At 37.3% G+C, this 24,727-nt stretch overlaps 2 protein-coding genes across 3 annotated transcripts; both read right to left on the reverse strand.

Annotated features, from left to right (window-relative positions):
• Positions 1–263: 263 nt before the first annotated feature.
• tmem147 (transmembrane protein 147) lies at positions 264–9,167 on the reverse strand. 2 transcript variants are annotated; one of them, XM_079836483.1, is made up of 8 exons: positions 9,068–9,167; positions 8,616–8,716; positions 8,149–8,218; positions 8,009–8,074; positions 4,824–4,960; positions 4,559–4,643; positions 4,283–4,404; positions 264–1,602 (listed from the first exon to the last, which is right to left on the reverse strand). In XM_079836483.1, the coding sequence occupies exons 2-8, from the start codon at positions 8,690–8,692 to the stop codon at positions 1,482–1,484; spliced, it is 678 nt and encodes a 225-aa protein (XP_079692609.1). In that variant the 5' UTR covers positions 8,693–8,716; positions 9,068–9,167; the 3' UTR covers positions 264–1,481. The 2 variants fall into 2 exon arrangements, with proteins under 2 accessions (XP_079692609.1, XP_079692610.1); XM_079836484.1 differs by lacking the exon at positions 8,009–8,074 and having other exon boundaries at positions 265–1,602; positions 9,068–9,150.
• Positions 9,168–10,530: 1,363 nt separating this feature from the next.
• On the reverse strand, positions 10,531–23,899 carry gapdhs (glyceraldehyde-3-phosphate dehydrogenase, spermatogenic). The gene is given in 12 exon segments (XM_079836338.1): positions 10,531–10,923; positions 11,574–11,671; positions 11,783–11,945; positions 12,020–12,171; positions 13,473–13,554; positions 13,689–13,807; positions 13,900–13,970; positions 13,973–13,989; positions 15,069–15,175; positions 15,350–15,446; positions 16,272–16,329; positions 23,842–23,899. Coding segments are annotated over 11 exon segments (1,005 nt in total). The 5' UTR covers positions 16,301–16,329; positions 23,842–23,899; the 3' UTR covers positions 10,531–10,853.
• Between the last annotated feature and the right edge of the window lie 828 nt (positions 23,900–24,727).

A 24,727-nucleotide genomic window follows, 5' to 3' on the forward strand; every position in this document is an offset into this window, starting at 1 on the left:
CGGGAACACCCCACAAGAGCTGCAGTTTTGGAGATGCTCTGACCCAGTCGTCTAGCCATCACAATCTCGCTCAAATCCTTACGCTTGCCCATTTTTCCTGCTTCTATCACATCAACTTTGAGGACAAAATGTTCACTTGCTGCCTAATATATCCCACCCACTAACAGGTGCAGTGATGAAGAGATAATCAGTGTTATTCACTTCATATATCTTTATAATCACACAATTGCTAGATATAAAATCATAATTGTGAGACAAAAAGTCGCAATTACCTTTTTTATTCTGTGGCTTCCTTAAGCTTCCACAGTATCCACTACAGTCTTTTTAAAAATACAAAATAAAAAAATCTGAAATAGCCAAATCTATTGGATATTTCACTTCATTTTCACAATAGAATTGAATGTGTAATTATGGTAAATAAGTATAACCACATATAAAATCCTGACTGTATCTATAATGATATGAATAACCCAAAACCAGCATGAACGTGTCCAAAATGCACTGTATACTGGTCAAAAAGTAAGTTCTAACTGGTTATGAACATCACCAGTAGTTTTTTTCAGCAGAGATGCATCACTAACTGGGTACTAACCAACTCCCTGTTTATTATGATATGGATTTGGAAGAGTTTCCTTACGATTCATCATCAAAACCCATTGTTTTATTCACGTCCCTTGCATTCCCAGCAGTTATGAGTTTATATGTGCCAGGAATGCAAAGCTGGAATGGAATCTGGTCAGTGGACTGGAAAAGCAAGGCAATATTAGTGCAGTCAAAAGATTAAAAGGTAACACCTTACAATAAGGTCTCATTTGTTCACATTATTTAATGCATTAGCTAACACGAACAATATATATCTAACAGCATTTATCCTTTTTTTTTTTAAATGTTAGTTGTTTGTTCATGTTACTTCACAGTGGACTAACAGACAAGGCTTTGTTTGTTTGAACTGAAAACAACTTGCAGTGACAAGATTTGTCTCAAGATGCCCACCAGTAATGTTTCATCTAAGGCATGTTTATAAAAGCTACTTAAATGCCCTAATTGAGGCCTAATCCTGGCTTAATCTAAGCCCTGTCTGTGAAACCGGGCATTAGTTCTTTATCAATGCTGGGTTTAGTTTGCTCATAGGGAGTATTCACACTTGGTGACATTTCATGATAACTAAATTCAACCATACAAAAACTACAAAAAAAAAAAGGATGTTTGTCCCATCTGGTCTTTATTTATAAATTAGTTTGAGATTAAGAAGGCGAGTTTCACCATATCTGGTTTCTTTCCCAAAACTGTCCAAGCATTCCTTCATATTGAAAGCATATGTTTATTTAGTTAATTGAGTTATGTAAAAACATGTTCACTGATAAAAGTTACACTATCACAGTCTCCTTGAGGCAGATACAAAAAGTTCAATGTAGGAATGTGGATTTGCTCTTTAAATACTTGAAATGGCCCGTGTGATGGCACTGTACAGTACAAAGCGGTCAGTTGCTGTGAACGAGCGAGACGAACAGGAAGAGTGAACAGAGGGAGATGGCACCCGTGAGCATGGCCTTCACTAGGAGAGCTGTCCAGCTGCCCAGGAGGAAAACATGGACGAACAGTCTGGAGGAGAGACACAAACGTGGAAATTAAGTCATGTGCAGTAAAACTTCACATCAAAGAGTAGAACAGGACATTTTTTTTTTTTAATTTTGTAAAAAAAAACAAAAAGTGTCCCTATTATGCTATATGTCTGTTGTGATTGGTCTACTCTGCTCTGATTGGTCAGATGGCCCAGTCTGTTGTGATTGGTCTACTCTGCTCTGATTGGTCAGATGGCCCAGTCTGTTGTGATTGGTCTACTCTGCTCCGATTGGTCAGATGGACAGTGTTGGAAACCAAACGCCCATTACCTATCTGAGTTTCAGTGCCAGATCTTCCTCAGATTCCTTTAGAATCGATTATTTCTTTTGAACTCCATTCATCAGGCACTTTGATATTTGATATATTACACACTAAATTATACTACGTATAATATCCCATAAAAATATTATTTTTAATAATAATAATAATATCTGAAAAAGCATAATAGGGGCACTTTAAATGTGTTGCATATTTTACTTGTTTGCAATGGCATGACTAAATTTGGAACAGCATATTAACATATTGCTCGTTATTTCTGCAGTCAATAGTATGTATACATACAGTGTGCACATATTTGCATATGCATGAACTACCTGTATGACTTACTACACTGATACTGTAGCCCAAAATGCAATTCACTCAACTTGACATTTTTGATGACATTAACATAATTACTTTTATATTTTCAAACAAAACTGAATTCAAAATGTGAAATAACTGGATGATGCTAACATGTAAAATGAGAAGGTCATGTTACAATACAGCACACTATTGTTTTGCTATGTAATGTGATCTGTTTCAGACACTATTTTTAGAAAATAGTAGGCAGTATACATGGCATGCTGTGCAGTATTCAGTAAGTTAATAGTAAGCTAGTATGCAATTCCAAACAGCCAGTAACTAAAGCAGCATTGGCAATTAAATCAAAATAATGGCAACACTGTCATCTAGAGGAAGGACAAACAAGTGCAACAGCAGATACTCTATAATATAAAACAAGCTCTTCTCAACGAATTGAGATTAACATTAAATACAAACACAAAATAAAAAAACTAGACTATTAAACAATGTCAAATTGACTCTCAGCTTTGATCTTTGTAGATTTAAGTAGGTTTTAAATAGGGATGTGCGAGACTAGTCGATTAAATGATACTGCTAGTTGACCTGGAAATACAAGTTACTTTTTTCTTTTTCTTTTTGCACATTTAATGTTCTGCTCTATATATTTGCAAAGGCTATATTTACATTACAGTCATGTTAATGTTACATTTTAAATAAAATAAATTTGACTTATTTTGAACAACGTTTCATTTTACCTTAGATTTTGCATGCGTTCGTTTGCGCACTTCCCTAGTTTTAAATATAGATATACTTATAAAGAAATGCTGTCCAACACTGAAAATTACTGAGAACCTCTTTATATGTTATGACCAAAAATGGATATTATAACTGATATTGTGAATAGGGCTGAACGATTTTGGAAAAAAATCTAATTGCGATTTTTTTAACCGATATTGCGATTGCGATTTAATATGCGATTATTTTTTAAACTCTTTATCTTCTGTATTATTCAACAATACATTATTGTATAGTAATGGTGGAAATCTTTAATTGGTACCTCACAATCCAATTCCGATTCTGGGAGTCACGTTTAATTTTTAATTTTTTAATAAATTAATAAGATTAATATTAATAATTAATGTTTTTTATTATGATATATGTAATTATAAGCTTTTTAAAATAACTACACATTATAACATTTTAATTAAAACAATTGCATGTTAATAATTTTAAATATATAAACTAATATAGCTGTAGTATAAAGTAGTAAATCATAAAGTAGTAAAGTAGTAAATCATAAAGAGAAACAAAAAAACATATTACAAGCAATGAACAAAGAGTGCTTTCAGTATTTAAGAGTGTCTGAACTGTGTGATTTTTCTCTTTCTCAGCTTTACTGTTGTTTGATTATTAATCATGACATCATAGACAGCGGGAGACCTGCATTCACACTAATGCACAGATCTCTTTTGAAATAAGATGTTTTTGCCCTGTCTGTTTAATTCATTAAAACATTACTGATGGTATAACTGCACCTGCAGTTAAAATCGAAGCTCAGAATCGATCCAGAATCATTGGAGAGATGATAGTAGCCTATAGTATGAACAACACCATATTAGATAGATCAAACACAAATAGTTTTTTTTTCTTTTAGGCCAGGCATATGATAGGCTATGTGTAACGTGCCAAGTTGATGCTTCTTCAGCAGACTTTACTCTCGCGTGTCACGTGACCAGACTGTAATCGCAGCCTTTGCGGTTAGGAAATCGCGTTATAGCATATCGCGATATTATCGCAAATGCAATTAATCGTTCAGCCCTAATTGTGAATCTGTATTGTTTTGAATTATTCATGGTGAAATTAGGAATAACTGTTTAGCACTTTCATAATGTGCCAAAGAAAAGCTTTGGATCAAAATTTGGAAAAAATAAGCACCAATATTATCCACTTACAATATTTGTCTAAACCCTGTTTACTTTGTCACATTAAAAATACTTAGTACAAACTGAGAGTACTGATGAAATCCTGATTTTGACAGCTCTGTTATAATACCTTAGTTTAAAACTGTGCCAAAAATAAAGTTGACTGTAATACTCACTCCATTAGAAATCCCTTATAAACACACAATCCCAGCAGGATGGTGACCGGGAGACGGAAGCTTTTGGGAAGGTCGTATCGAGTGAACATCCATACTACTGCCGCCATGGCAATATAATGCACCTGACATGATAAAAAAAAAGTTGATATAGGATAAAGTAATAGGAATTGAGTAAAACTGACAAGAAATTGCGTCCCACTGGTAAAAAAGTCATATTTAATATTACAAAACAAGATGTGTGATGCAAGCAATCAAAAACTAAAGCACGCATCTTACCAGACTGATGTTGGAATCAAAGCTCATTTGGATGTATTTCCAGTCAAACTCAATGCCACGAGCTCCCACCCACAACGGTATACATCTGTTTAGAACGGCCAGACAAAAACAGCTTTTTACAGTACTGATCACTTCTAGAACTTGGGACTCCAAGCTCATTTATTATAACTAAACAAAATTGCACAACCAAACCATTTACGTTCATTTCTATTGATTTATGCTGATGAAAATCTGTCATGATCTCCTGTCAGGGTGATCAAAATACCTTGACATGATGAGCTCCGCTGTGGCCCAGCCCATAGCTGCCACCATGATCTTATACTCGCCCTTCCCAGCATTTCTAGACATAACCAGATGAAGACCTAGAAGATCGGCCATGTCCACGGTGGCCTTCATGAACTCCTGGGGTTAACAGGACAAAATAAATTAAGTTAAATAGGTCTGATTCATCACATGACTATGGTCCTGTTTACACCTGGTATCAAGATGGTCGTTCGGATCACAAGCAGACAAGGGAGACACATACCCCTTTACACCTTGTATTAGTTCACCCAAAAATCTAAATTCTGTCATTAATTACTCACCCTCATGTCATTCCAAACCTGTAAGACCTTCACTCATCTTCGGAACACAAATGAAGATGTTTTTGATGAAATCCGAGAGCTCTCTGAGCTCTCCATAGACAGCAATTTAATTAACACATTCAAGGACCAGAAAGGTAGTAAAGACATTGTTAAAATAGTCCATGTGACTCCAGTGGTTCAACCTTAATGTTATGAACACAAATAATGACTTTATTCAACAATTTCGGTTTAGCCTGTGCCAGTTTCCAACGGTGTTAAAGTTGCAGCTCCCACAAGTCGTGGTGCTCACGTCAACAGCATCGGCTGCGGTAGATCTCGAGAGCGCTGCCCTATTTACAATAGAAACTGCGTAGGAGACTGACACAGGTTAGAACAAAATTGTTGAATAAAGTCATTATTTTTGTTTGTTTTTGCGCACAAAAAGTATTCTCGTCGTCCATAAAATTAAGGTTGAACCACTGGAGTCACAGGGACTATATTAACAATGTCTTTACCTTTCAGGACCTTGAAAGTGTTAATTAAATTGCTGTCTAAGGAGGTACAAAAAGCTCTCAGATTTCATCAAAAATATCTTAATTTGTGTTCCGAAGATGAATGAAAGTCTTACGGGTTTGGAACGACATGAGGGTGAGTAATTAATGACAGAATTTTTATTTTTGGGTGAACTATCCCTTTAATCCATCTCGTTTGTCCACTTTCAAACACTTCTGTCCTGATATCTTCGAGGGGAGGGTAATGGGCTTTTTCATATCTTTCGATCTAATGGACAAAATAAGCTTGTGCAATTTACATATGAATGCACACATGGACACAGACGGAAAAACATACAGAGAGCAGCAGCTTTTGTTTCTGCTCTAAGACCACAGCCGTAAGACCACGCCGAACACTATGAGTGTGTGTTAGAAATCAGGAATGGTGAGAGAACATTGCGCTTGGTATGTTTTTCATCTTCAAAACAAACTTAGATCTTCAGCCGACAAAGTTTAAATCCCATCAGGCTAGCGCGCTTCCCATAATGTTATGCGTTAGGTCAGTAGACGGAGAGTAGGAGTCTTTTGTGGCCGTTCAAACGTATTCAACCACATGAGCGTTTACACTACGAAAGCAATCCAGTTGAATGGGTTCGAATAGTTCACCCAAAAATGAAAACTGTCATCATTTACTCAACCTCAAGTTGTTCCAAATCTGTATGCATTTCTTTCTTCTGTTGAACACCAAAGAAGATATTTTGAAGAATATGGGTAACCAAACAGTTGATGGTAGCCATTGACTTCCATAAATATAAAAAACAAAACAAACTAAAAAATTACTATGGAAGTCAATGGGGCCCATCAACTGTTTGGTTAGAAACATTCTTCAAAATATCTTTTTTTTTGTGTTCAGCACAAGAAAGAAATTCATACAGGTTTGGAACAACTTGACAGAATTTTCATTTTTGGGTGAGCTATCCCTTTATTGCCAGGTTTAAACAGGGACTATATGATAAACATAGAGTATTTATACTGTCAGCAGGGCTGAAACAATAACATGAGAGAAAAAAAACAGCAAAAACAAAGCCTTAAAGCAGCCTCCAACCTTGCTCCAGGAGACCCACTGTCCTGCACTGTCCAACCTGCTTCAGCGTACCTACATGTGATTTTCAAGCGATCCTGAAAAGCTTGATTAGCTAGTTCAGGAGTTTTGTTTAGGTTTGGAGCTAGACTTTGCAGGACAGCCAGTCCCTAGGAGAAGGGTTGAAGATCTCTGTTTTAAAGGGACAGTTCACCCCAAAATTTTAATTTTCTCATTTACTCACCCTCATGTCATTCCCGAAGCATGCATATGACTTTTAACCTGGAAATCTCTATGCACCCTAGTGGCAGCAAATCTAATTTGCAGCCAGGGTCATCTAGCAACTCTCCGTTGGCTTGCGAGCTGGGAAAACCAAACTCTGGTCAGGCCAATCACATTGTGTATAGAGTCGGTGGGCGGGCTTAACATAATGACGGCAGAGTTGCGGGGGCGTGTGCTACTTGTAAACAAAGAAGCTGGCGAACAGCTGTCTTTCGAATCGGCTTTGGCCGCGACTCTAGAAGACTTGGAGTTAAGCTTTTCTTTGAGAAAAGAACAAAGATTGGTGTGTTCCCAGACTGGCTTGTCAGGCTATACGACTTTCTTCAGGTAAACACAAATGAAATTATTTTGGAAAATAATCCATCTCTGTCAGTCCATATAATGCCATTGAATGGCTGCCACTCGGTTGACACTTTTAAAAAAACCACACCGCGTGCTTGTGTTGGTAATTAATTAATGCCTGAAGTGAAACAATAGGTGTGATAAAAATACTAAAAATGTTAACTATAAATCATTGCTTCCAGTCTACTCATTCGAGTGCATGTGTTGGTCCTCTGTGCTTCCACGTTATTTCTTGTTCAAATTTGTCACGTGTCACAAAATCCCTCTCATAAACGCATATGAAAGTAGACCTGAAGCAATGATTTATAGTTAAAAAAATCTTGCACACACCTATCGTTTCGCAACATTGATTCATCCACTGGGGTCGAATTAACGCCACTATCGCTCGCTTTGTTGGGGTTTTCAAGTGTAAAGCCTTCAACCAAGCGGCAGCAATTCAGTTGCATTATATGGACTGACAGTGATTGATTATTTTCTTAGAAATCTTCCTTTTTGTTTATCTGAAGAAAAAAGTCATATGCATCGGGATGGCATGAGGGTGAATAAATGAAGAACTATCCCTTTAATTTGGCTTGTAATCTTTCGATTCAAAGTCCTCTATTTATACCGATAATTGTTTGTGGAAAAATGCATGATGAAAAGTTAAAAAATGAATGAAAAGAGTGGGAAATTCAACTCAGAGACAGCTCACCCCAACAAAATCATACACACCAACTCCTCCCTCCCAGGTAGGGAAAAATGTGGCAAGAAACAGCATCTGAAAGCAATATCACAGAGTTACAGATAACGTTCTCTTTTACAAAATCCCAAAGGACCAAAGGGCTCCATCACCTTGCACAGCTGCACGAAGAGGTATGTAGCACCTGCTTGGACACATCTCCAAAATGCATTATATTCAGATCTGGCAAAAAAAAAAAAGTGTGATGATTAGAACAGTGATCACAGCTAGAAAGGAAAATGTTGATAGCATCTATCATCAATAGCTGAAAACAGGTGAACGATTGCACAGCAAAAAGAATCACAAAGAAAATTACATTTGCAAACATGTGGAAGGACGTCAAAACCAATTATGTATAAAGTGAATTCTTTCTTGACCATGTCTCATATTAGTTTGGCATATGGCACATGACATAAGCAGATTACACTGAACACTTACTTCAGCATATACAACAAACATCGCATCTTTAATAATACATACTGCAGCACCAATATAAAGGCGATAATTTCTATGCAATTCCATCAATCTTAGCTAGATATTTTACTCCATGCATGGAAAAAAATACAGTGTGAATACTTACAATCCACTACATTTGTAAGTAATGAAATATGGAAAATAGGCCAAGGAAAAACAGTTTCCGAAATGAAAGAGCGTCATGGTAGAGATTTTCCTCCTCAGATCCTGTAAATAGAAAAACACCAGATTTATTATGAATCAGGGCTAAATAAACGTCTATGAAACGTTTCATAAGGGGAATATTCCTGGTATGACAAATGCATACTTTTATCTACACAAATAACAGTACATTTAAAGTTACATATCTATTACATCGATTTATATGTTGATATTTAATGGTGTATTAAAACGTCAACATGTTAAAGCTCCACATCGGAATCAGACGGTGTGCTCATTTCGCGAGAAAATACTCGATATATAATTACAGAAAAACTTATTATAAAAGTATTTGTTTCTTGAACTAATTTAATACGTCTGCCATTAATTCATTAAAACATTAATAAAAGATTTTCTTACCAACAAAATTCGCGATTTTAGAAATGACAGGCGCAGGTCACATAATCCTCCTGTGCATCGCTGTTAAATGTCCGAGCGGATGCGCTCTCCAACTGACTGTAGTTCCGCTTCTCATATTACAGCAAATTAAACAAAATAGCAACTAGCGTGACACAGAACTATTAAAAAGGCTGGATTCCATACAATATGCGTACTTACTATATATTGTGCAAAAAGCAGTATGTGAGGATGTCTGAATATGCAGCAGTCAACGAACAGTAGGTTTGTTCAGGTCGTGACAATCTCGTTCTCAAGAAGAGAAAAAGGACGGGATAATTACGAATATGTAAACATAACTGAACACCATAAACTATTAAATGACTACAACTCATAATTTATGTAGGCTATTATTGTTGTATTTTTTTAAATAACGTGTATATTTTCTATAGCATCCCAAAAATCAGCTTTTTTAATTTGGGGAATAAAAGAGAACAGTGTCTGCCTATTTAATTTTATACTTATATAGTTTTTAGGCTTTGTCCCATACCCCATGTTGTTTCGATACATTTGTAAAGTAAGTAAAACGCGTCATGCACGCGCCCCCTGGAGGACTATTAGCATTTCTATTTATAAAATATACAACTATTATTTATTATATTGCGTTATTGTTTTATGTTTTGTATTTCAAACATCAGGTTTTTATGGCTCATATAGTATGAAATAGTGAGAATACGGTGCTCATACAATCGAGGATGGAAAAAAAAACACCTTATTTAGAGGTCCAAACTGAGTAGTGAGTACACATATGCAATTTGGAGCAGTTACTGCTCATATGGCCAAAACAGAAGAAAGAAGAAGAAATTCAGCTTGTAATGTACCTCAATAAGTATAACAGACCACTTGTGTAAAATGTGTGTGTGTGTGTGTATATATATATCACTTGCATATATCTGAATAATGTCTAATTAAGATATTTAAAATGTTTTATGATCAAAGCTCTGTATTTTTTATTGTCAGAGGCAAAGCATATACTATGACGATTGAAAGATGAACAAATAAACGTTCATCAACAGTGTTTAACATTAATTGTCTAACATTTTTCCCCAAAATTATAAATGGATAATCAAGTAACACTAAGTTGCTTCAGTCCAGTAAGTGTTCATCTTGACATATAAACAATATAAAAGTTATGCTTACTTTGTAAAACAAACAAACAAACAAACATTAAAAGGCTTCACAGCAAAAAGACATCACATCCTGATGGGGATGTTTTTAGAATTATACTAAAAGGCCTTTTATTACTAAAGAAGTATGAATTATCAATCAGATGACATAGGACATGTAGAAGATAGTGTGCAACAGCATTTTGAACATGTTGATAAAGTAGAGCCCTTTAGAAATTCATATATCAATTATGACACAGCAAGCTATTAGCATGATGGTAAATTAGTGCACCTTATAAGAGACAAAATGACTGGAACACATTTGTTTTTCCAAACTGTTTAATTAGTTTCTTTTTAAACTGCATTACAGTAGCCTCATGTAACATTATATCATTATTCTCTTTACACCAACACAACGTGATTACACCCAGAATGGCAACAACTACAGCAATGCCTGTGGAGTGACACTGACACAAATACTGTCAAAAGAAACTAACACGCACACACAGACATCTACAGAGACGAACACGTCTCGTAGGTGGGAACAGGAATGCTAAGGCGTGTCACTACGGCTTCAGCTATGAATTGAGTGCGTTGAAAAGAAGGAATGGTAGGGCCTTTTGACTGTCGCAAAACTTGGCGAGTTACTCTTTGGAGTGCATGTACACTAACAGGTCAGCAACACGGTGGCTGTAGCCATATTCATTGTCATACCTGTGAGAAAGAAAGACAAAACAATATTAGAGCACTGCTTTTTCTGCTGACATGTTTTTTTGACTGCAATATGACAGTCAACAATAAATGTACCTCAGGAGTTATATACTGTATTTTCTCTGATACAACTTAAAAAACATTTCCACCTAGCAGTCATTGTAGCGAAACATTTTCAAAATGTTATAGAGTCTAAAATAGTCAATATATATATATATATATATATATATATATATATATATATATATATATATATATATAAATAAATAATCAGATGAATGGGGGGATTGAATCACAGAGTCATTTTGAATCAATTAACTTAACAGGGTTGAGTTTCCCAAAAGCATTGTAAGCTTAAGTTGATCGTAGAACAATTGCCACTAATGGTCACTATGATCAACTTAGGCTTACGATGCTTTTGGGAAACGCAGCCCAGGACAGTTAGATCTGATTCACTAAAGACCAAGTTAAAAGTAGAGACACTATTAAAACAAAGACAAGGAAAAATTGCAAAACTAGTCAAATGATGCCATCTATCTTTGGACAGTGGTGCTTAATTTTACCAGCAAAAACAGTATTGTGATTATTCAATATGTAGCTTATTGCCCAACCCTAGCTACAGCTATTTTAAGCCATGTTGTTTTTGAGCTTACCAGGAGATAAGTTTGACAAAGTTGTCATTGAGGGAGATGCCGGCACCAGCATCAAAGATTGAAGAGTGAGTGTCACCAATGAAGTCAGCAGAAACAACCTAAAAGAAAACAAAAATTACATGAACAAAACACCCATTTCTGTCCGTCATATGTGAACATATGCATGCGAGTTGTGCTATTCTAAAATATTTTTTACTGATAACACTTACTGAATCCTCTGTGTATCCCAGAATTCCCTTCATTGGTCCATGAGCGGCCTTCTTGACAGACTCCTTGATGGCAGCGTAACTGGCGGGCCTTGAGAGGCGGCAGGTCAGGTCAACAACGGACACATCGGCGACTGGCACACGGAACGCCATACCGGTCAGCTTGCTACAAAACAGAGAGGGAAGGTAAACTTCTCCAATCGACATCAAACTCGATCAATTGATCTCTCTTGCACTGACCCATTAAGCTCAGGAATGACTTTGCCCACAGCCTTGGCAGCGCCAGTGGATGCAGGGATGATGTTCTGGTGGGCACCACGTCCATCGCGCCAGGCCTTGGCAGAGGGGCCATCCACAGTCTTCTGTGTTGCGGTGTAGGCATGGACTGTGGTCTGTGAACAGGTAAAGGAAAGAAACAATGAGAACGATGCATATACTTCCGTTTAAAAGTTTGTGGTCAGTAAGATTTTTTTTAGTAAGTCTTTTCTGCTCACCAAGGCTTGCATTTATTTGATCAAAAAGTAAAAACAGTAATATTGTGAAATATTATTACAATTTAAAATAAATGTTTTCTATTTTAATATTTTAAATGGAAATTATTCCTGTGACAAAAAAGCTGAATTTTCAGCATCATTACTTTTTCAGTGTCATTTTCAGCGCGAGCACTAAAAGCCTGTCAAACACGCGATTACTGGACTAAGTAGTCTTACTGCACTAATACTGTCAAATACACACAAGGTTAACATAAACACAGTCGGTTATGTCTGAAGTGAAAGTAAAATCGGCGTGTGTCTGTATATTAGATACGTGCAGGTGAACATGCTGCCGCTTGTCCTTAAAGGGACAGTTCACCTCTAAAATTATGTCATTATTTACTCACTCTAATGTTGTTCCAAACCTGTATTAATTTCTCCTGTTGGACACAGACAGTTGAATACCAGACAGTTTATGGTAGCCATTGACATCCATATTATTATTTCCTACAATGGGGACCAGCAACTGTTTGGTTTCCAACATTCTCAAAATATATTTTATGTCCAACAGCAGAAAGAACTTTATTCAGGTGTAAAACAACTTGAGTGCGAGTAATCGATTACAGAATTTTCATTTTTGAGTGAACTATTCCTTTAAGGTTAATGAAACAACAAAAGACAAAGAGAAAATCACTCACTGCTCTTGACTGAAAAACTGCAATATAGTAGCTTTAATAAGAATCAATGTATATTTTATAGTGAAGTCTATGTAGTGTTTTATTTTTACATTTATTCATTCAATTTCATACTTAAATGCTGCTGTACAGCTCTGAGCTGCCACTGTAAATCTTTATATATATTTATTTTATATTATACAATACACTAGGAATGTGTACAAGGGTTTTTATTTTAAGTAAAGTTTTAAGTTTAAGTAAAGTTTTTCAAGTCTTTTAAGTAAAATAAAGAAAGAGTATTGCAATCACATTTTGAGTATTTTGTTCTCCTTAACCTCCTTTCTGTTCCTGTTGCCTGAGAATAGAATAGCAAAAAACTGATGTGACAAGCCATCAGAACCAAACCGAACCAAACTGAAAACCGTGGTTAAAAAAAACTGAGGTATGTATTGAACCGTGGACTAACTGTATTGTTGCATCCCTAATATATATAACAACTTTCGTTTTGTGTCACCCCAAAATAGGACACACAAGGCATCGACTTACCATGAGGGCCTCCTCAATACCAAAGTTGTCATTAATAACTTTAGCCAGGGGAGCCAAGCAGTTAGTGGTGCAGGATGCATTGCTGTGATGTTTTCAACACAAAAAGAACACTCGTTACTATGGTTATTTGCTAATGTTGCAACAAAATGAGGTCAGTAACTTAAAAATGCATGCATTAAATAACTCATTCACATGCATAGTATTTGGTTTGCTCACCTAACAATGGTCATACTGGAGGGGTCATACTTGTCTTGGTTGACTCCCATCACAAACATGGGAGCATCAGGTGATGGAGCGGACACAACCACACGCTTTGCGCCGCCCTGGATGTGAAGCTATGGGCAACGAATTTCAGAAAATATCAGTATTGTAATAACATTTGATGCTGTATATTTACATTCCAGATCTTGCCAAAGTGCAGACTTACTGAGGCTTTCTCAATGCTGAGGAAGACTCCGGTAGACTCGACTACATACAGGGCACCAGCATCGCCCCATGGATCTCAGCAGGCTTCATGCTAAGTGCAAATAAGAGAGAGAATTAGCACACTACAGGCTATGTTTGAAATAGTATTCTACCATGCTCCTTGTACTATCTCTTCAGTATGGATACTATTTTTTTTGTGCATAAAACAACCATGAGTTATGAGTTGCAGAAACAGTACTGCACCCCACAATGAACTACTTATAGTGTGATGAATGAACTATCAACTGCAAATTTTGCTCAAAATTGGATTAAAATGCAAAATAACCATGTTTTTTCTGAGATGATAACGGAGACAAAATTAAACATCATACATCTGCACAATGCGGCACCAGACGCGACACAAGTGTTTTTTCTAGTTTCAGCTCGACGCAGTTATCATTACGTCCTGCACCTCGTTGTTTAAATAGCAAATGCATTTGCGCCCATTTGTGCGTGCTGGTCTGAAAACGAGGTGTATTCAGGCACATTGTTGGCGTGTTACTATTTTGAGGCAACTGAAATCGACTGCGCCATAGGGACGTGCAGCGGCACACAAACATTTTTAAATATTACAAATAAAAGAATTCCTCGCTAGAGAAGCGTTCAGTCTTTCGCTCGTAAATTCAGCCATGTAAATAGCAATCCGCCATGGTGCAAGAGCAACTGGCTTTTAAAGGGAATGGGAGATGAGGCTCTTTTTGGTTTATTGTACATTACGCCCCAAAAAACACACCCATGACTCATTAAGAGAGTAGGGACAACCCTTTTAGACCATGCGCCGGGTGCATTTTTCTCGCCGTTAAATTAGCAAAAGTGTATTCGGACACACCCTGGCCTGAGTGCACTTGCACTGTGCGCTTTAGACCATGTGCTCAGATCATTAAAATAGGGCCTGCAATGTTTGAAACTATTATTGGCGCATACTTCATACTGTTGACACTTTTTTTTAAATAGTACCGAGTATGCAGTATATACTGTGCAGTATGATGTACATTGCCTAAACTTTCTAATATGACAGTATTAGTATGAACTATAACATATTTGCCGTCTATGTGTCAAGGATGGAGTTATATCCTTACAGAGCAACGTTCCTGAAGGGAAACTATGATAGACAAGATCAATAAAACGTACCACTGAAACACAGAGATGGATTGACCATCAACGATCAGTTTTCCATCCTCATGGTGCACTTCTCCCTTGTAACGCCCGTGAGTGGAGTCATACTTGAACATGTAGACCTGTCGGGCAAAATAAATTAATATCCTTGACATATTTCCATGTTTAACTGGATATATAACAAGAAAACCACTACATGCAATGCAGGCCTACAGTATATGTCTGTATATGTATGTTTGTTTAACATGACTGATGCTTTACATAATGGCAATCATTTGTGCTTCAGTGAATCTCACCATGTACTGCAGGTCAATGAAGGGGTCGTTGATGGCGGTGACTTTAATTCCCTTCTGCAGACAGGCCCTGAGGACCAGACGGCCAATGCGGCCAAATCTACACAAACAGAGAGCAGAGTAATTTAAGATGTTTCATAATCACACAATCTGTCCTGTATATGTTATTTTCAAAGATTCTTCTGCATCTGTCTGTCTGCAGGAAACACGGTGGCACATTCCACTGAAGGACTGTGCGATTTATTAGAAGAAACAAGGGAATATCTACATGGCTTTATTTAAATATATTAACATGAAAGGTAAAGGAAATAATTCATGTTTGTCAGCTTACATCTGACTGGAAAGACACATTGCCTGCATGACTATACAGTAAGAGAGAGAGAGAGTATGTGTGTGTGTGTGGACAGGGACTTAATCTCATCCTGGGTAATCCTGTTCTTGTAATCAGGCCATTTCCTCTCTCTCTCTCTCTCTCTCTCTCTCTCTCTCTCTCTCTCTCTCTCTCTCTCTCCTCTCTCTCTCTCTCTCTCTCTCTCTCTCTCTCTCTCTCCTCTCTCCCTCTCTCTCTCTCTCCTCTCTCTCTCTGTCTCTCTCTCTCTCTCTCTCTCTCTCTCTCTCTCTCTCTCTCTCTCTCTCGAAAAATTCTCATTCTTTATGGAGAAAATTATTAGTATATTTATTATAATGCAAACTTTCTAATGTTGCATTTAGTGCTTAGTGCCACTTTTTACGATCAATGATATTGGACCCCACTCACTTTTATCATCTCTAATTCAGCACGTCTGTTTACCTACCCCTAACCGATAAACACATGTTAGATGCTTTATTTCCACTTTTCTAATATTATCTTCATTTTTATTGAAAATAATGCCTTTCCGATCTGATATGTGATGGGAAAAGGGAGTAGAGTGAGTTCGGAACTTACCCATTGATTCCAACGCAAAGCTCAGACATTATTGTAGGTGTGGATTGTAGTACTTAACCTGAAATGAGAGAAGACAAAAACAAAGGAGGCTTTTAGAACAACGGCATCAACTTTGCAAAATCATGGTTCATTTGTGGTTACCATGGAATAACTACAATAACCTTGTTATTTTTTTTGCTCGTTTTATTTGTTGTAAAACCATGGTTCGTTTTTGTAAGGGTAGATATATTCACTATGTATTTTTTCATAGCACTCAGCTGAGCATTGGGCAGGATGTGGAATAGTGTGTTTTATCAATTTAAAATAATTTGGCTTTTTATCCGATTAATCAAAAAAAATTATCGGCCAACTGATCGATTATCAAAATAATCGTTAGTTGCAGCCCTACATTACGTAAATACCATAGACTGTAAAAAAATATGGACGTAGTGTCCGTGACGTCACCCATAGGATTCTGATGAGCCGTTCTGAAGCGCAAAGCTGGCCGTTGCCATCTTGGCAGCGCGTCATCGCGTGTCACTCCCGGATAACAGAAAATGGGCAAAAAGGCGGGACGTGGGCGGAGCTTAAGTGACGCGATGACTAACAGACAGCAGATAAATGGCTATCCACCTGTCACTCGAAGTGGCCACGCCCTTAATTATGCAGAACTTTAAGGCTTTATATAATGTAAATGAATGAGCTATAAAAAAATTCACCCCCCTCACAGTTGTCATGAAGGGCAAAATGAGCCGTATAGACCAAAAGCACAATTTTTACCAGGCTGTAAACATGTTTTATTCTGCTCTAAAGTTGACCATTTTAACATGGGGCTCAATGAGATTCTGCTCCCTTCTGGATCCTGTCCCTAGCGGCCATTCGATGAATTGCAGTTTGAGGCACTTCCGTATTGGCTTCAAGAGAAACTGCGGGAGGTTGCCGCTTGGTAAATACAGTATTTTAATAATATAATAACCAAAATAAATGCATGTAGAAATGTAATTAAGTGTAGCTAATTTAACCATTTCATGATGAATAGCATTATTCAAATATAGATGTACTTGGTATTTTCATCATATAAGATTTTTAGATTTTTATTGTATACTGTACAACTTTGTACCCTATTTATGATTATAACATGCATATTAGTGAATTAAAGTAGTAGGGGTAAAAAGGTACAAATATGTCCTTTTAAGGGTATGGTCCCAGTGACGAGCTGTTTGCACATTGTATCTTCATTTTAAGAGTGTACCGCCCACCCTTACTAGCAGCTTAGTGGTCTGTCTAAACACGATTGTGGGATTAAACTTTGTGAACTTTCTCGGAGCCAGTGTGGTGTTGGTGGGTGGAGGCTTGAACTGCTCTCTAGTTTGTATTGTTTTCGGGTTCATTAGTATGCTGTCTGGGAAATTTCCAAACATTGGGCTCAGTAGACCCTGCATACTTCATTAGCCTGGCGGAGCAGAAGCTCCATTGTGTTTTGACACGTCTTTTATCCTCCTCTTTCCATGCACAAAAGGGCTGGCAAGTCATGCACTCTACAATTTATTCCTGAAACTTCCTCATATGCACACAGGAAGTTCAGAAATCTGCTGAAATATTGGCAGTGTGGAGGAAGGGGGAATGTACATGCATTGCCAAACAATCTTCACTGTGGGTTTCAATATGCAGCAAGTTGTCACATGCCTGACGTCGTTTGCAGTTTTCTCTATTATCAGAGTGAGAAGCATGGCACGGTGTGTGAGGACGGGTCTTATGTAATCTGAGCCTGACAATTGGACCAGAGTCAAATATTTTTACATCATGCCATATATGGATAATGCCTGATGTGTAAAAAAGGGAAGAGGAGGATATTTAACTGCAACAGGATATATTTGCATAAGATGTGATTCACTCATTTAAAATACAACAAAAGAGAAAAAGCTCACATTTAAATGCAGATAAAAAAAATGTGACTAAGTTGATTTAGTTGTTCTTCATCACTCAAACTGGAAATCTAAATCCGTATGTACCTTAGAAATGTTTAGAATAAGTTGATTTCTGCGGTCACTGTTTTTAAAGCTAGACATAAAGTAACATCCTAGTGACTTACTTTATTGCTGTATTTCAAACACTATATGGCTGTTTACAAAGTAACTCAAGAGAAAGCATTAGGCATTACACTTTGTTTGACATTTTAAGTTTTATGTCTAGTGTATGTGAGTACTCACAACAAACTATAGCTCTCTAAAAGCCCAAAGATGTGATTAGTTGGTGTAAAATGTCCGATCTGTTGGGTTTTAGTGAGCTATGGTTTGTTTTGAGTCCACATGTTTATACTTTCATCAGGACAAGTAGTGCATAACCATGCACACTGTCATTAATGAGACAAATGAACAGGTTTTCCATAGACACCATTGATTGTACCTCATATGTCCTGTCTGTGCATTATTGAAATGGCCACAAATGACCTTCATGGTCTGCTTGGAAATGATTGGTCTGGGATATGGCTCATATGAACTCTGTTACGGTTAGCAATTGATATGAAATAAATTAATCGTAAGGTTGCATAATATGCATTCGGCAGAATAATGCAAAAGCTGTTCTCTGCATGTAAAGTTTCATTGCTAAATCCAAAGGGACAAATGTCTGAGATTATGAGGTTATGAGCTGGAGATGGACACCACAGCAGCAGCTTTTATAGGGGAGGAGAAATGCCTGGGAAAGTAGCGAGCACTGAGTGATCTCCCAACGGCAATGGAACTTTCCATGAATACTGAAAAATCACCCTCAGGCTCAGAATACATCAACCAATCAAAGCAACACCTTGAGCGATCAACCTAAAATGAACATCTGGCCAATTGCCTTTAACCTTGGGAAACATCTCACTCAGATGGATCAAACTCAGTTCAGTAAAACGCCCTTTGAATTAGCAATCAGCTGCTTTTTGATGTTTTCCTATTTGTTTAATGCTGGCTGTACAAGATGAGCACTGACCCTAAACTCAAATGCGAGTTAATGCACCCCAACCAATGCCCCACATTGCCAGACTGGATGAAATCAGGTCATCACTCAAGGGCAATGTGAAACGAGACAAGGGCTGATGTCTATCTAGAAAATAAGGTGACTTATTTTGATGCCAATGTCATTGTAAAAGTCAATGTCATTTATTTGATTATTTAAATTATTATTTTATTATCCATTCAATTTTTTCAGTGTATTATAGTCACATCTAGATTTGGTCTCCACTCCATCTACAGCAATAAAACGGAAAAGTACTAGTAGCTACAATACAATTGCAACGTTACATAATCAGGAAATGTACTTGATGATGTCAGTGATGATGAAAGAAGGAAGCTCAGTGTATCAAAGCATGCATAAAGACAGAGCGTCCTTGCATCTGGCTGTGTGTAACTGAAGACATCCCTGTAATCTCCTAATCTGCCCATGTGTGTGTGAACTATGTACTGCACCTGACCTGCCAGAGTAATCCTAATCCAAGTCCCCTATCCTATGCAGTTAATGACTCCCAGGATGCACTGCACAAAACAGACCGACCAGCAGATTCAGCCTCAAGCTAATATGGTGCATTTAGTATGGAAGTGATGCTGGTGCAGAAAATCAATGTCCATGTCGGCATCTTTGGTTTCCCTTCCTCTTCTCTGACTTTTTTGGATTTTAGTGATTGGTTGTCATTCATTTGATACACAGCAAATTGTGCCACTCTGCATTTTTGTCAATAGATGAGAATATCTCTCTTATTGTCTTCTTGGAAAACTTGAATGACAAAAAGAACAGTGAGAGTCAATGATGAAAACTGGTTTCCTGCCAAAAGCTTGCTGTCTCCAATTAGACCTGGATCAAATGACACACACACACACACCTCTGAACTGACCCTAAATTCAATTCCCCCACTGTTCTGCAGTTTAGCGTTTCTCTGTCAACGCGTGTCACGTGCATATCATGTGTAACATGACGCTAAACATTAAACGCTCATTTTCAAATTATTATTAATTCTGGCTCCATAATCTCTATACCCTATATATGCACACACATGGCTGTGATCACACATCAACAGAGCAAGTCAATGTCCCATTCATTTTCAACATAGAAAAATGTATAAATCTATTAGACAGACTTAATATAAGCTCGAGATAAACGTTGGCATGAAATGGAAAATCAATCTATTCATTTAATTCTCTCTGGTGACCTACGCTGGGCTTCTCCAATCATTTAAAACCAAACCAATCTGCAAACCAATCAACAACCGATGAATTGAAGTCTTCGCCCTACATTTTTTCTCTTTCGACAATCCGTTTCACTCAGATGTTTGTCACAATATGGAGGAAAAGATCTAGCTCTACTTCTGTAACATTCCGACTTTAAGCAAAAGTATTTTTTTAGTAAAAGTCATTAATCAGTGTGACAATTTTTTAATTGCTGAATTCCTGGTGAAGAACTACATTACCCATACTGCTCCTGCCAATCATCAAAGGCCTACAATCAAACTACATTACTTGGCTGAATAATTGTTTATAGTCATTATTAAATGTATTGTTTATTTATAGGTGTCTTTTATCATGTTGTTTCAGTCTCTTTCTGTATTAATTTTGCTATTCACTCAGGATTGCTCAATCTCCCGATGCAGTAGGAAGCTGGTCTTGACTAACCACACCTTCTCTCTTAGAGAAGAGGACAGCATTTACACTCACCCACCAAGCAGCCCTGAGTGACAGAACAAGGACACAAGGACGGGTGTAACCAGGACAGTTTTTAAGTGGAACATTCTAATGCTGTGTGGCATATAATGAAACAGGAACTTGTCACTTCGGAAAAAATAGCAAGCAACTAATGACAAAAGACAAGGGTTTTGGACCCTCTGTTTTATTACTAAAATAATCAATATTACGACTTTGAGTAGAGCACTGTATTGTATTCCCGGTGGTGTGCCTATAAGGCATCCTGAGGAAGTGCTGTGTCATTCCAGCCAGACAATAGCAGCAGAGGAAAACATGTTTTTTAGAGAACAGATAAGCATTTCACCTAGTCTAGCACATAAATGTCTAACATTGGGGCCATTATTTGTGTGCCAATGGTCACATTTGACTTTAGTAGTAATAGTATGATGTAAGAAATTAAATTACCCCACACTGCAACCCACTGTTCCCCTTGTTGGCTCTGTTTTAGGACATGTTTGAGAAGGGAATGGTATTTTTACTGTAAAATGTATTCCTCCAAGGGTGCTAATTAGAGCTTGTAAAACCCTAGAGGAAAAAAACTATGCACAGACTGCATAACTGTACTGTAGCTCATACCTGTTAACATTAAACATGCAGTACGCATGCAACTTTTTAGAACTATTTTAGACTATTCACCGTATGATAGGGCTGTGACGGTGGCAGTTTTTTACACGTCTGTGTATATATATATATATATATATATCTCATTTAAATAGACTAGGCCTACATTTTGAATATATAAACGAGGCTCAAACATGCGTGTTTGTTTATTTTAGTACTTCCTTCAGTGAAACAACATACTACAACCTGTAAAACATTTAAATAAATATCAGTAAATAATGGTAATATAATTAATATAACAGTTAAAGAAAAATCAGTTTTATATTTCCCCACAGAGGTGCGTCATATGCCACTGCGCAGAAAGGGATGTGGGACACGATTCGTGCAGGAAAGAGAGCGTCGCTTTTCTACATGTTTTCTCCTGATGTTCCAGAACTGACACTTGTAGTAAAAGTGTGAAGAGCGAATTTATCTTCCGCATGGTCAAGAACTTTAGGCTTTGTTTGATTATGCGCTGCGAGTGAAAGCGAAGCGAAAAACGAATTAAATGTGCGATGTAACATTTAATTACGAATCTATTATTTATTTTGTAAATAAAGCTTTGTTCTTCACTCGTGTCATAATATACACGTATAACAGCATTCACATACAAAAAAAAGTGTTTTGGCCGACCACCGCCGGTGGGTGCGGTTGTCCCATTTACCAGCACAGCCCTACTACGTATAACAATGCACAAATCAAGATTTTATGATGAAATCACTGCTCATTGTACATTAGACTAAACTGCGTGCCATCTGGACACTTTTGATGAGGCAGACACAAGTGTCAAACCAGTGAACATCACATACCACATGTGATGTCGTGATGCAGCATAAATCAGCACATCAAATGCCAGATTAAATTTCTATTGGCTTCTTTTTTCACCTCATAATATGAACACACAAATTTGCCTGGTATAAGGAAACATCCACTATGTGACATAAATGGCCAGCTGAAGGCCCTTCTTGTTGCCAATGGCAACTGCAGAGTCAGACTGCAGAAGGTCAATGAGGGGGGATGGAGACGCCGCCTGCATGTCACTTCCTCGCATACACATATATTTCATCCTAGTGTTCGAATTGCACTCGAGCATTACGGGTGACATAATTTATGGTGAAATATCACAGCATAATAGTGAATAATTATGCATACCCTGCTGAATCACATCTTAAACCAGCCTAAACCTGCTCAGGTGGGTCTATTGGTTAGTTAACAGCTGGGAAACCATCTTAAACCAGCTAAAACTAGCAAACCACCTTAGGCTGGTTTAATGTTTTATTCATCAGAGTATGTGCAGGAAATGACTGTTAAAGTCAATAGTGAAGTTCAGTATTGCTCATCATCATAGGTTTTCAGAGCTGCGTCATGATCTCCAATGCAGCATCGAAACACGACTCCAGTCACGTACATGAGGGAGAAAATCTCCCATGATGCTCACCGTCTAACAAGTGCCCTGTCCAAATTTACATTAAAATACAGGTAGAAGCTCTGGCACATTCATATTCTCAGCATTAAAAACTCCACTGTTAGGAGAAAGACACATGTTGATTAATCGCAAGGCATTATATCATATTTGACCTTGACGGCTCATGTTAACCTTCATGATGCGAGTGATGTCCTTTGGGTAGGACATTATTTCTGTTTATCTGCTTTCATATGCATTAGAGCGCAAACGGTTACTTTTATGTTAAAAAGGGGGAGTGCGTTTCTATCTTCATTTATTATTTGTCAATGTTAATGTGTTGAATAAATATAACAACCTCTTGACTCAAATAGGAACTCTTAAAATGTTCCCATACGACACACAGTCGCGTTTCGAGAAGTTATTTAAAAAACCTGAATTAAATTATATCTCCTCCCCCTATTTCGCAGCATCTTTGGCGGATGGTACATTCTGGAACGATATGACGCAATGAGACCATCGCGAGCGGCCCGCAAGGCACGTCACGCAGCTGAATTCTTCAACCTTTTTTTCAAACGAAAGATGCTAAAATTTCATACGAGTGAAATTTATTTTTTATATATATTGCAATAAAACTATAATATTTGCACAATGTCGGATGAACTGTATGAATGAACCACGCCTCCCTATATTCGTGCATCAACGCAGAAACTGAAGGGTTATATAACCGCTTTCTTACAAGCCCAAACGCAGCAAACAACATCATGAGAAGCTAAGCATCACCTTGAAAAAGTTTAACAATAAGTTAAAGACAATTTACAATCAAATAATTCGACACAATAATGACGCAGACCTATTAGGAAGAACTCACCTCCTGTAGTGATGCTGCTTGCGGCTTCTGCTCAGTTTCCGCGTAGTGCTGCACCATTTTATACTACCAGACACGTGCCACTGGTCGCCCTGGCAACCTGACGTCACGCCGTGTTCGTAGGATAATTTTAAAGAAACGTATACGAGCTATCTATCACGAATGCTATGAAATGCTAATGGGAGAATGGGTAAGACGATACTATACAAGGACATAGAGGGGATGTTTATAATACGCCTGAAACATGCGCAATTCAGAGATGTATCAATCTGATAGACTTCCAAACTGGAAAATTAAACTGTTAAAAATGCATATGCACCATGCAGAATTGTCTACCTTTCAGAAGATGACCTGCGCCATGTAATTGAAGTTTTCCTCTCTGAAAGCTGGATTTCTGTGTCAAAGCTCCATAAAAAGAAGGACAACGCGTTATGATAGCCTACGCAGTATTAAATATCATATATATTATGCTCAAAGGACACCAAAAATGGTCACAGTGGTGACCAGTTGGTAATAACTTGTTGATTCAATATCTGTTAAAGCCTTGCTATATTAAATGTACGTTTTGTTTGCTTAAATCATTTCATCTCGTGTGCTTTTAACCTTCTGGACCTGTATTTATGTATTATTTTATGCCTACAGCATTTTGGTCAACCAACCAAGGTTGTTTTAAATGTGCTATAGAAATAAATGTGAACTTTTAGATACAAAGGATAGATAGATACTGGTCACAATCTGCTTACAATCGTGACTAGGAATAAATCACATCCTTTGACTAAGTTAACTAAAAAAAAAGGACACGCAGTTTGTTTCATTTAACAATCTAAGAATAAAATAGACTCACAAGGCACGCATTTGGGATAAAATTATTTAACATAAAAATTATTTA

Source organism: Gobio gobio, assembly GCF_949357685.1.
Source record: "Gobio gobio genome assembly, chromosome: 15".
Lineage (NCBI taxonomy): Eukaryota > Metazoa > Chordata > Actinopteri > Cypriniformes > Gobionidae > Gobio > Gobio gobio.